Source organism: Pundamilia nyererei, unplaced genomic scaffold, assembly GCF_000239375.1.
Source record: "Pundamilia nyererei isolate P.nyererei 1_Seehausen unplaced genomic scaffold, PunNye1.0 scaffold00021, whole genome shotgun sequence".
NCBI lineage: Eukaryota > Metazoa > Chordata > Actinopteri > Cichliformes > Cichlidae > Pundamilia > Pundamilia nyererei.
Window position 1 is genome coordinate 630,578 of NW_005187422.1, and position 14,030 is coordinate 644,607.

A 14,030-nucleotide genomic window follows, 5' to 3' on the forward strand; every position below is an offset into this window, starting at 1 on the left:
AACCAAGCACACCATTGTTTTTCTTGTGACACTACCAATAAGTTTGATGTGTCACATGGCCCTCTTCACTTTGGGATGACCTTCTGAGGAGATAAAGTTACCAACCAGCAACCAGCTTGAAAATCACATGTTAAAACACATTTTTCTAGGCATGTATTTCTTTGATTCCATTACATGTGATGCCTTTTTCCCTCAAGCTGTTTAGCCATCTTGCGTTCTGTTTAAATCTGACCTTTGAGTATTTATTTTCTGCCTGTCTGTCAAAGCACTTAGTATTTTTTTATGGTGCTGTATTAACAATGCATAGTTTTCTTTACTTTATCCAGCACCATATTTTACAAAGTGAAGATGATGATGCATTAAGTAAGACTAAGTGACTGAAAACTAAAACACATCAGGAAACTGTTTACTGAAACCACACATTAAGAGAGACCAATGCTGTTTTCCCCCTGACTTCCCTTTAAAATGCTTCCTCTTTTTGCAAGTGTAAGTCACCGCCTGCTGGTCATTTAAAAGAATGCAGATTTAAGGCACTGCACAGGCTTCAGTTTTAACCATTCATAGTTACGTATCGTCTTGACACATCTTACCATGTTGTACTTGAACTCTATTTAAATTCTATTTAAACTGTTAAAGCTAACCTAAACAATATTGCATTTGGAATATACATCCGTCCTCTTTCAGGGTCACGAGGGTGCTGGAGCCTATCCCAGCTGTCATAGGGCGAGAGGCGCTGCATGGACTGTTGTTCATTTACAGTCCATATTAATTGGAAACATATCACACATCTTTGCCAAACACATGCAATCATGAACCCACAAAAGCTTCCTTTCAGCTCTTTTAATGCCAGTGTGATAACAAAGACATTTGGTGTGACTGTTACCAGAGGAAGTGCTAACAAGCAGTCTTCTTGTCAGTAATTCACATTTTAGCAGGAAAATAACAACACTTATTATACACTCTCCAGTCACTTTCTTAGGTACACTAGTTTAACTGTTTAATGCAAATGTCTAATCAGCCAATCACATGGCGTCAACTCAGTACATTTAACCATGTCGGCACGGTCAAGATCCAAAATGGGGAAGAAAGGTGAGTTGAGTGATTTTGAACAAAGCATGGTTGTTGGTGCCAGACGGGCTGATCCGAGAATTACTGATTGACTGGCGTTTTCCAGTTTGTGGGTATTTTGATAGGAAGACAACAGTAGGGCAAAATAATCTGTTATAGACCAAGGTATGCAGAAGAATCTCTGATTATATAAAACAGTACCCTAAAACAGATGGGCTGCAGCAGCCGAAGACCCGACCGGGTGACAGTCCTGTCAGGAAGCCTACAGTTTACACAAGCTCACCAAAATTGAACAATAGCAGGTTGGAAAAATATTGCATGATCTGATGAGTCTAAACTTCTGCTGTGACATGTGCATGTTTACAATTTGATGTAAACGGTGTGAGAGCATGGATCCATCCATATAACTAATTTAGGTTTGTGGTGGTGGTGCAACGGTGAGGGGGATATCTTCTTGGCACACTTTGGGCACCTTAGTACCAACTGAGCATTGTTGCTGACCATGTCCATCCATTTATGTCCACACTGGGCCAATGGTCAGCTACAAACAACTGTATAAACCATTTCAACTGGCTGCTCATAACAGGCACGATCAGTAGGAAAACAGGCAGCATGTAACTTAACTAAATCTAGGAATGGATCTGTGCACGGCCAGGAGCTGCACAGGGGATATTTACATCATATCTTGGGTATTAGACATGTTCAGAGCCCCAAAGTCCTAATTTCACAGTCGCTCGCTCCAGCTTGTTGTACAGTGCTCACTAAAGACCGGAGAAATGTTGCAGTGTTTATTGCCAAAACATTTCATACACATATTTAGACTGAGGGGGTCAGTGAACTTACAAGGAACTTTGCAGCAACTACTTGTGTTGTGAATGAGGTCATTTTAGATGGGTTGAGCCTTTCTGGTCTCTGAGAAAGTTTACTGAAAGCTACACGAGGTACATTACACAGATTATACGTGGTAATGATCCTTTGCATCCTTTAGCCTCTTGTGATTTTGAGGCCTGCATCTTATTTCCAAACAGCAACAGCAAGTTGTTCTCTTCAGATTAAACTTTCACATCTAATTAACGCCAGTATTAATGTTACCAGTAGCAAACTTGCTTCATGGAAGGTCTAAAAATTCATGACTGAAAAGCTGAGGTTATCAGTCATATAATCACCACCAGTCAGTAATTAAAATCAGGTCTTACGATTACAAGGTGTGTGAGGACCAAAATCAATGCGCTGCCAGAATGAATTAGCACAAAGTGGCTGAGGATATGCAAAAGCTTTTAATACACCGAGACATTCCCCATGAAATAACATTAATTTCCTTTAACGGGCCTGTTATTGATGTTTGTATTGTGCAAAATGAAACGCCGGTGATGAGCACTTCATTTTCGGCTCAATTTTATTTACTTTGCCCGGATCGCTGCACAATATGTTTACAAAGGACAAATTCTCCTCTCGTAACCATCAACCCGTCCAAAGTTGAACTATAAAAGTGGTGCTGACATACCAGAAGCGTTTCAGTAACTGAAGCCCTACACTGCAATAAAACCACGGCACGGGAACAGGGTTAGTGAAGGAAACCGATTGAGACGCAGAAAAAAGGTTTGTGACAAAAAATTAAAAATACAAATAAAAATGTATGACTGGGACAGAATTATGACCTACAGTATAAGAGTAATTTTTTTTTCATCGATGCCATGACAACTGAAACTTGTCATATCTGCTGTTTTTTTGCTTAATCATATTTTTTCCTTTTACAAACATTGCTAAATCTGGGAAAAGCAGGACCTTCAGTAACATTCTTCTAAGCCAATAATCCAGCCCCCTTTCCCTCTGTGTGTGTGTGTTTTAATGGACACAGTCCAAGTAAGCAAACTACTAGATTTATTGGTAGGAGAAACAAGTAGAGACAAACACCAAAGAGCCGAGCACAAAAATGTGCCATGTATCTCCCCCAAACAATCTATGTCTCCGTTTAAGAGAGCGGGGCGGGGTCTTTCAACGTGCATATTGAAAGAAATGTCCAACAGGGTGTGGAGAGGAGCGCTGTTAGAGGCACCTTACAGGATAACGCTGTTAAAAAAAAAAAAGAAAAGATAAAATCACAAGCCAAATATGCAGGCTCTGAATGTCACATCTGTGCTATATGACAGCTTTATAACTAGATAACATCATAATGGGAACTGGCAGCTATGTGCAATATCTTTGAAATGTTACCCTGATTTCAGTTTGATGTACACTTGATGAAGATTCAAGAAACCAATTGGGACATTCACCTCCATCCAAGTGGCAAATGTCCAGCTGAATACAAACGACACCTTCACCATTAAGATACAAGCTCCTTAAATGGCAGGAAAGTGCTTTGGCACCGAAAAAGCAGACTTGATTAAAACACGACATGAATGCATACGTCTAACATACACAACAGCTGAAACTAGCTAGGTTAAGTAGCTGCTACCTCTACCAGGAATAAAATTGCGAGGTCCACAGTCTGTGCACATGACGGGACCATGGTGGCAGTGCAGTTCAGTGTAGCAGGAAAGGCAAAAAAATCGACGTGAAGTAACGAACTCGGGGTGAGATTTACGCTGGATAAACATTCTCTCGAGAGTTTCGAGCTGTTAGGACCCACATTTAAATGAAACAAGGCATCAGTCATTAAAAGTTATAAAAATAGATTAATAACATTTCCTTGTTGAGAGCAAAATAATATCCTCGATTAGGTTGTGGACAGCGCCTTCACGCCAAGGCAGGAACAGAGTTCAGGTTAAAAAAAAAAAAAAAAAAAAAAAAAGTGGGGTGGGGCAGCAGTAGAATCTAATGTCTTGAGCGTCCTCCCTCAAAGGCATGATGCTCCATGTGAGCTGAAAGACACACAAATTTAGATCACTACACACGCAGGAAACAGAACTCAGCTACAACTTATACACTGTCACTTAAATACTGTAGCTCATTACATTTTTGGCTACAAATATGTAACAGGCAGAGACAAAAAGAGCCCATCTCAATGTGTTATGTGAAGCAAGTAAGAAGGCATATGGGGGGAATTTGCTGCCTGATCAGCCTACAGCCATGCACCCTTCTTAAATCATTCTGTGACATGCTTACATGTTCTGGTTAGGTCCTTCAAGTATGCACAGTTTACTCTTATTCTCTCATCTACCTCATACCATAAAGAGAGTACCTGCTTCCCTCTTTAAACCTTTAGCGTGAATTCAAAAGTACAAGTGAAACAAAAACAGGCATACTTACACTTATAAAAAACAGCTTTAAAAGATATGTACGGGAGCAGCTCATAAACTTTCCCCAAGATATTTGCTTCATTAGCGAGAGATGCATCGCTATTCCACACCTGTACAACATCTTCCCGATCCCGGACGCTAACGCTGACGCCAACCACCTCATCATCTGTCAAAAAGAGAAGCGATGTTAACAGTAAATCCACGTGTGCGATTTACTTTTTTTTTTTTTTTAAGAACTAAACAAACCTGAGGCGCAGTAATCTGCAAACTGCTCTCCAATAGTAGCGAGTAACAATTCTTTCCAAACTGCAGACTGAAACAGGAAAAAGGCAGAAAAGCTCATGAATGATTCAGATTTGTTTACATGATGGCAGCAGATAATCAGAGGGCGGCACATACAGTGTTTTCTTTTGGTATTTTCATCTTCCATACGCCTCCCTTTGCATTACTCTCTTCTTCCCTGTTGTGTAAAAGATTAAAACACGTTACTGTGCAGCCTATTAAATAACAGGGCTTTTTAAAATCAAGATCAGGGAGTATTATACAGCAGCTGCTGCATGAGAGCTCTTTCATTTGCTCATCGCTACACACCCGTGAATACTGGAATATTGACAGTTACAGACTCACCACAGCGGCCTCCGCTCTCCGCGCATTAAGTGATAGCTACATCTCAAAGGCAGGGCTGTGACTGGAGGGATGTTGTTGTATACACTCCAGAACATCTGCAAACAGAGAGAAGCAGCTCAATAATGGCTGCTCTTGTATTGGAGTTTTGTGGCTGGCACAGAAATGGACATTTGATCATGATATACATGGAAGGACTTTTTAATGTCAGTGTTCTCTGCTAGACAAGCTAAGTCGTATTTAAAACGAAACTGGCTTTAAACAAAGTATCTAATACAAAATTTATTCACTACAGCTATCAGCAGAATGATGAAACAACTGTTATGACCTAATGTCCAAAACATCTGTCGATTTAAAGCATTAGTAGCATTTTACATTTTCGTGCATCTAAAAAGAGGACTGGTTACAGAAAGGGAAACCAGTGAGTCCAGTAGGTTCCAGTGTAGATCTGGGAGCAAAGCGGAGGCAGGGCCTTGGAGAGCCACGTGCCTACATGCCAATGACTGGATGGCACAGTTGTGTGGTGGTCAGCAGTGTTGCATCAAAGCAACAAGATCCTGGGTTTACATCCACCAGCACGCTAGGATCTGTGGAGTCTCCCTGTTCTCTCTATGCTAGTGCGGGTAGCCCCACAGTTTATGCACATGCATATTGTTGGTGATTTGAATTTGGCCTTAGACTTAATGTGAGCATGAATTGTCATCCTTCTCAGTCCGTCTGTGGCCTGTCCAGGGTGCGCTCATTGTGTAACAGCTGGGATGGGCTCCTCCCCCTGTGCAACTTTGAATTTGATAAGTGGAAGGAATTGGATGGATGGTGCATCTATGTTTTGTATTATATAGATATCAGCTGGATTCAGAAACAGACGTGAATTGCAATAGTAACTTCTATCATAAGACGGTGTAGTGAGTCAGTGTGGCTTTCAGTGCATACGCAGGCCAACGTGAAACGGGTAAAATGTCAGTGGGACACCAAACAATGTCTGCACCTGGAAGGCAACCCATATCATGACAAGTACAAACTCCCAGAGGGGGAAGAAAAAAAACAAAACAAAAAAGTTGTAGCAGACTCCCACTGCTGGAGACAGCTCTTGGAGAGTAAAACAATAAAATGCTGTCATGTTACGCTTTATTAATGTAAGGCTATGCACTTGCTGTTAGGCTAATGGTGTGGTACAAATATACAGAATATGTGCGTAGTTGTAGGTAGCTGCTTGATACATCTTTCCAAACAAAAAGAAAGATCCCACTTTCAGCATCAAGTAAAGTGGTTAATACATGCGGCTTACAGCAGGATTATACTTCCATATTAAATCTGTGCTGTAGGGTTGTTGTAACTGCAAACCCTTCTGAAACCATATACCACAACTTATGTGTAGCCTAATATGCACCTCCATAGAAATGTAACTGCATGCTACATCAATGCAGCGCGCAATGCCTGCGATTGGTGCAGCTGACTTCTCTCTTGCATTTCTAGCTACTTCACAATTTTTATGATTAACTAGAAGCAAATTATCAACTCACGACTAATGTTTTGGAGGGAAAGCTGCAGAGCAACCAAGACACACCACACATGGGTATAAATGCTAGCACCAGTGTCAGCACCTGGCACCGGCTCTACACCGATTGAAACATCCCTGGTTCAAGAATCAAAGGAGACACGAACCCGGCCTCAGAGGCTCACAAGTTAGTGTACTCCTAGAACTGGTCTGAAGCCTGGATACATACATCCGGTGTCAAATCAAACATCCATCTGCTGTAGGGACCCCAGCACAAAGTACCTCAGCGTAAAAGCCACAAAGCTGAGTCACAGTGAAGTGTGCTCACATACAGGGATAAATGATTTAGCAGGCATAAATGGAGTGAACATAAATGGACGGTTGCCAGCTGAACAGCAAATCTGTTTTAAGTAACTACGTTTGCTTTTATTGTCCATTTGTTCTCTTTTTTATTTTTCCAATAAGACCGACTTAAATCAGAAAAAGGCTGTAGCTTTTCATTAATTAAAAAAAAGGACTGCACCACCTAAAAATCGTAACAAAGGCTGCATTTTATATACTAAAGGTTTCTAAGAAAACCCTGGCCCCTGGTGGTGGAAACTTAAATTTAGCTACCTTTGATTAAAATGAAAAGTGTAAATGCTTAAATATGGTGAGCTGATTGCTTTATAGGCATGTCACTGATAAGAAACACAATAAGAGTCAGGTAAGCTGGTACTTTGTGCTTGACAAGGTTCAAAAAGGGGTGACAACGGATTTGTAAAAGTCACATTGGGAACGCTTCCAATTTAGCAAAGAGCCTAAAACATGGCTATCCAGGTCTGTTCAAAGAATCCAAGCTGAAGGAGTTTCAGCTCATATTAACAGCATACAGAGTGTTATTGTCATCCTTCTCGCGTCATCCCAAAATACTCTTTACCATTTTGTTTCAAACAGCAGACACTGTTATTGTGAAATCAACTTCAGACCAAAGGTTAAATGCTAGGCAATGTCTAATGTTGTATAAATGCTTAAGCTAATGGAATGACATTAACAGTTAAACCTCATATTAGTGTCATGTCAATAAAATATAATACTACCATCATTATTACAGTTGTTATCATCATCACTCATACATTACTTTTTCCCCCATTTTTCTTTAGTGTGGTATTAAATTGTGTTCAATAAACAAACACATTGGTATCAACTACTACATTTCTGGTATAGTGACATCCCCATTTCTTTCTTTATATATTTTTTTTTCTTAAACTAAAAAAATACCTTTCTGCAGTGCTACAAAAACAATTTCTCTCTCTCTTTTTTTTAATGACTTCACTGTAATTTACAGTTTATCATTTTAGCCATTATACATGGAGCTGCATAATTTCAATATTGATGTTTTGAATGTGTGGACAGAAGAGAAAAAGAAAGAAAGATCAGAAAATGTGATTCTGGTAACAAATCTAAAATAATTCCAAAAAGTTGGGACGCCAAGTCCTCAGATCTCCCTAAAATGAGACATTTTACAGTTTCATGAAAAATATTAGCTCATTTTTAATTTGATGGCAGCAACAGATCTCAAAGAATATGTAACCAGGGTAATAAAAGTAATTACAAAGTAACTGGTGCTAAAAAGGAACAGCTGGAGGAACATTTTGCAACAGTAACATGACACGACTCTTCAACAGCCGCCCCACCTTCTATCACAGTGATACCTGAAGCAATTACAGATGACAGCGTGTACTAGACCATCATTATTTCAAGGCCTTAGTGACACTATTTTTCAGCTTTAATTAATATTTGATTTTATATACACAAACACATGAATGCACCAAATCTGCCTCATCCAGGAGAAGCCATCTTATTTTATTTACATTACTGTATTTGTGATACTTTATTTTGGCATTTCAAAAGAAATATGATTTTAATATGACATGAAGATACAATGAAACAGTTTATTTTTGACAGATGTACGCAGTTAAACTATTAAGAACGTTACGATTTCTACAATGGAAACCAATGAAATCATTGTTTCCCTTGTGGATATTTGTTATTGTTCATTAATAAGACAAAGACATAAATTTTTTCTGATTACTCCTAACAGATGGAATAATTGATAGAAAACTTGATTACTAAAATAACCAATAGCCGCAGTCCTAATCCAGTCCTTTCACCAACTCAAAATATTTGATAAATAATAAAATGAAAAATGTAGAATGGGACAAAACCCTCTCCCAACACTTGCTAAAGGAAAAGTGGATGCTACACAGTGGTAAACATGACACTGTCGCACCTTATTCTGAGACACGTGGCAGCCATTCAACTTAAACCTAGATACCTTTAAAAACAAAACAAAACAAACAAAAACAACAACACATAAAATTGTAAATTTTCTCAGTTTAAACATTTGACATGTTTTCTATGGTGTCTTGTGAATAAAATGGGGGTTTATGAGATTTACAGTTTATGGCAATCTGCTTTTATTTGCATTTTCCACAGCTTGTGGGGGGACTTTGAGGAATAAATTAGGTCTTAGTTTGACAAGCAATTCCAATTGGATTTCTACAGACATGTTTCAGTCCACCTGCTCTGCCTGCCCAAATTGGGTTTCAAAGTGCCTTTCAAGTCCCTCACTATGCTAAGCACAGCGGCAGATCCAGAGTGACAGACATATTTAGCAGAATCCACGTTGCTACCAACAGAGCCCTGTGGAGGACAACATAGAGGGCAACAGTCTGCAGACAGAAACTGAAATAAATGTATCTGCTGCCACTTTTGGAAGTGGCTTCTAAAGAGGCAAAGCTGGAGGAACCAACCGGAACAAGACAATTTATCAGGCTGTTTCACCAGCATAGCTACATGGACACCGATGCCAACACTGGAACGGCAAATTATGCAGACAGGTTTGTGACGTCTGGCTTTACATTTTGATCTGATCACTTGCAAATATGGAAAAGGCACACTGATTGCAATTCATATAATTCTTCCTCTTTAAATGGGTGGGCTGCCCAAGCATTCTAATATCTGCTATGTATTTGGAGGCTTACTGGCCAGGTTGTTGCTGCGGTAAGACCAGCTTTTTAGCTCTGGAGGTCCAGTGAGCTGCAGGGTTACCAGCCACAGCTTGTAGATGGTGAACAACTGATTCATGTGACACAAAGCCAAACAAACTAACTTGAGTTGCGACTTCATGACTCCTCGTGGTGAACGACAGAGGGACAAGCACACGCTAACAAACTTGCAGTGAAGACAAAACTCAATAGGAAAAATGAGACAACAGCGGAGCAATAATCATAATAATTATATTAATACTGGCAGACACTGATAACACTAATGTGGTAAAAATAGAATCCTTGCTCTCAGTTAAAAAAAATTTTTAATGTGTCAACTTTTCCATCTTCAGTTACACAGAGATCTCATTGTGTCACAGATTGCCTTGCACTGCGTTGCAGAAGTGCTGTTCTGTGATATCATCGTTAGCACGAGCAACGTAATGCTTTTGTGTATCGCGAGTGTCTCTGTGATTTCAAATAATAAAACCAAACAGTCCGTCCTAAAAATCTAATTTAAGAAACAAATCTGATTCGCCTGAACAAAGCTTCACACCACTGCAGCTGTAATTAATGGCAACGCATTCTGCACGCTGCTTGAATTTCCACACACAAAACTCCAGAATGAGCCCGGCTGTATCACACTTTGTTGCTTTTTCCAGCTGCTTGATTCAAACTCCATTGAACTATACAATCGTAAAGCCTGATTTAGACTTCTGCGGGGAACCTTTGTAGAGCCTTCGATGTCATCTACACAAGCTGCCCCATTCCAATGGTCTCAGCAGCCTCCCTCCGGAAATTTGCAGACATTTATGAGTGCTTATATTGACACCATGATTATTATTCTTTATACTAAGACAATGACTGTTACTTCTCTTACTGAAAAACTGCAGCAAAAAAGTTGCCAGAAATTTAAAAAGGCAACCCACAGCCTTGATCAGGCCAACAGTGGCTGTGGGCTGCGCTGATGTGTATCTTCTATAAGGAGGTACATGTCAGGTTATGCTGTAGGGTTTCAGATGGGTTTGCAGTTATGACTTAAGGCGTAGATTCTTTACTTAAGTGTAAATCATCAATAAGCCTCATACAATAAGTTTAAGAGCACGTTGCACGCTGATATTCCTGATAAAAATAACACAGCGTCTTCTCTTCATTTACAAAAGAAGCCTTCAGAGCATCATATCAAAGCACTGTAACCAACACGAGCACGAGCAGTAGCTACCGTCAGTCACATTAGTGATATTAATAAACAATAAGTGTGCACATACAAGTAAAAAGAAAAAAAAACTTTAGTATAACGCAGACGGCTGAAATGCACTTCATAAAAGCTGTCAGTTAACTTTGCACTGCACTTCTAATGTTTTGCACCCACCGTGGCTCTGACCTGCTCGCTCCCTTACATCACAGAAACTCTTCTCAAATGGCTCTGACTCTTAGCCGAGTCACGCACTTGATCTCTTTGCTCCTAAGATGAAAAAACTCTTTAAGCTGGCGCTAGATCTCACCTGAACAGTTTGCACTGTGTAGATCTTCTTCAAGTTGGACTCACATTCTGCTGCTGTGGTGCCGGGCAGTGACCTGCAGGAACACATGAAACGACTTAATGTCACACCAAAAACAATGCAGTGCGTTTAACAGGGAAATAATGGTAATATTAAAAAAGCTGACACCAGATATGCTTGATGCAGCCGCTGTTATTATAAAGTACTGCTGAATAAGTTTCACTTGCTTGACTTTATAGACAGACGAAGACTGAGTAACATGTTACAGAGCTTTGTTAGAAAAAGAACATAAAAAAGGATAAATGAAAACCAAAACACTATAAAAGAGACCCTATTAATATGCGCATAAAGTCCAATATATACGTTGATAACATACAAACGTATATTTTAGCAGGTAACTATTGTATGTGTGTTTCTATAATCTGGGTGTTTTTCAGTCCTCATTCCTTTATATAAAACTCCTGCCAGCAAATACATAAGCTAAAAGTGTTATTATTAAAATAAATAAATCAACAATAACCAGCAGAGTATCCATGATAAACATGGGATATTCCCATGACCTCATAAAAAAGAAGCCATGCGACGTTTAGGGCTGCATTTAATGACGGCTTAGGACGAAACTGCACCGAGCAAGGGTTCCTATGTAGCAAAGCCTTGCAATAAAAGACGCAGATTAGCTGCACTTAGCCGTTTGTGAAAACAACGAGAGATGAGCCTGGGCTCTTTAAAGGCGTCGAGGTTTTAAAGAAAAGTGCAACAACTATCAGTTTCACCCCAAACCCTCCCTTCTGCGCTCCCCCCTGCTGAGAGAAGCTAATCAAAGTAACTTCTGCTGCACGTCTGAATGGCTAAAACCTGTCAAGGCGAACTTGTCCTGCGGACTGTGAGTGACTGTCAGGACCCGGGAACACAACAAGGTCGCGTTAGATGCGAACACTTCTCCCGCTATATTTTGCTGCGGGAGGCCTCCGGAAAAGCTGTGGCCTTACAATGATACCCCTCTCCCCACCACCGCTCTTCATCTTTTTTCTCTTTTCTTTCTTTGTTTGTGCTCGTGCCGGGCTCAAAGCTCAAAGACAACGCGGAAGGAGACGCAGTAATATCACTACCTGTCCAGCCAAAACGTCCAAGGCGAGTGCAGAGGCAGCGTCGCCGTGTCTTCTTCTCGGTGTTTCTTTGTGATGTTTTCCAACTCTTTCTCGTCGATGTCTATGTTGTTTTCGGAGGAAACCGTCTGGCCGCTCAGGGCGCCGCGGTCCATCTGGACGTCCGTCTGACCCGCAGGAACCGCCATTTCACCAGGCTCGGAACTAAAGTCGTACGTTATCCCTGTATGAAAGGACTTGATAAAAACACCCGGTTCGCCTTTATCTGCACTTACAGAAACACACTACCGCTTTTCCGCCCACCGACTGCTGACGTCTCTGCGTCACTGGGCAGAAACGTCGCCGTTGGTCCACCCAGGAGATGAGGGAAAAAAAGGATGAGAGCTCACTCGGCATCATTTTCGGGTGGCCCAAATATCTAAATAGCAGTCATGGAAGTACAAGGGACATATTAATAATCTAATATTAGTTTGCATCACAGGGGGCAAAATATATTTTTGCGATAATTGTAGAACAGGGACAATTACAATTTTTGTCTACAGGGGACATGGCTATGCTCAGTACATGTATTAAACCTACCTGTTATGATCATTTGAAGTGGGTTGATCAATCAAATACCGATAGTATGGATACCGACGCTGGCATTCAGGGGCGGATCTACGGGGGGCGGGGGGGCTACTGCCTCCTTTCTGTAGTGCAGGACTGGGGAACTCCAGGCCTCAGGGGCCGGTGTCCTGATGGTTTTAGATATAGAATAGAATAGAATACCTTTATTGTCACTATACCAATGTACAATGACATACAGAGTCTCCTACTCAGTGCAACCATGTGTGGGGGGGTCACCACCAGTGTTGGTCAAGTTACTTGAAAAAAGTAATCAGTAACTAATTACTGATTACTTCCCCCAAAAGGTAATCCCGTTACTTTACTGATTACTTATTTTCAAAAGTAATTAATTACTTAGTTACTTTTTAAAAACACGATTTACAACCTGAATAGGTAATAAAGTGATAGATCTTTCAGCCCAATTCTACTTTTTCTGCATAATCCATCATACAAAATGTAATCAAAGGGAAAAGTCTAATTTTGTAAACTTGTTTTATTAGTTTTAATCTTTTAACTTTATGCATCAAGCAAAAATTAAATTATATGCAACATTCTCTGACTGGAAGAAATTTGTTTAACATTTAAACCTATTTTCTGCACATTCCAGCACATAAAATACATTTTTTTTTGTGTTTACACTCTTTCAAATAAATGCAAGTGAAACACAGCAGAAAATAAATAAAATCAAAGACTAGCGGTCCTGTTGCTCTATTTTCACCTGTAAAGCAGGAGTGGCGTAGGCGGAGGTTTACCCTGGTGCAGGTGTGTCGCAGCGGTCAGTTGAAGAATCCGTGAGTTTCTCTGTGAATTTCACATTACGTGGTAGCGCACTCGGTGCTTGCTCGGAAGTTTAGGGGTTTTCTTCCCACACAGTGAGCAGCGGACGCTAATGTTTTTGTCACTTTTTACGGAATCAAACTCAAAGTAAGGTCAGTACTTCCACGCTTTAAACGCTGCATGCTCATACTGTTTCCCGTACTCGACATATTATCCATTGTTGATCTGCACACAGCTGTTGCCACGAACGTCGCACTCGCTTACGTCATTGTCATGAGACACTCTCGCAAGAAAATCACGGTTTTAGTAACGCAGTTACGCAGCGTGCTTACGGGAAAGTAACAGTAATCTAATTACCGTTTTTGCAATAGTAATCCCTTACTTTACTCGTTACTCAAAAAAAGTAATCGGATTACAGTAACGCGTTACTTGTTAACATCTCTGGTCACCACACCGGATGATTAGTTTTATTATCAGGCCTCTGGAGAACTTCAAGACATGTTGAGGAGGTCATTTATCCATTTAAATCAGCTGTGTTAGACCAAGGACACATCTAAAACCTGCAGGACGCTGGCCCTTGT

The 14,030-nt window shown here is 40.4% G+C and overlaps 1 protein-coding gene across 1 annotated transcript; it reads right to left on the reverse strand.

Moving 5' to 3' along the window:
• Positions 1-825: 825 nt before the first annotated feature.
• Positions 826-12,424, reverse strand: LOC102206730 (eukaryotic translation initiation factor 4E type 3). Its single transcript, XM_005726612.1, has 7 exons — positions 12,070-12,424; positions 10,964-11,036; positions 4,935-5,029; positions 4,707-4,767; positions 4,554-4,620; positions 4,318-4,473; positions 826-3,929 (listed from the first exon to the last, which is right to left on the reverse strand). Exons 1-7 carry the CDS (start codon positions 12,252-12,254, stop codon positions 3,883-3,885), a joined length of 684 nt encoding a protein of 227 aa, XP_005726669.1. The 5' UTR covers positions 12,255-12,424; the 3' UTR covers positions 826-3,882.
• Positions 12,425-14,030: the final 1,606 nt, after the last annotated feature.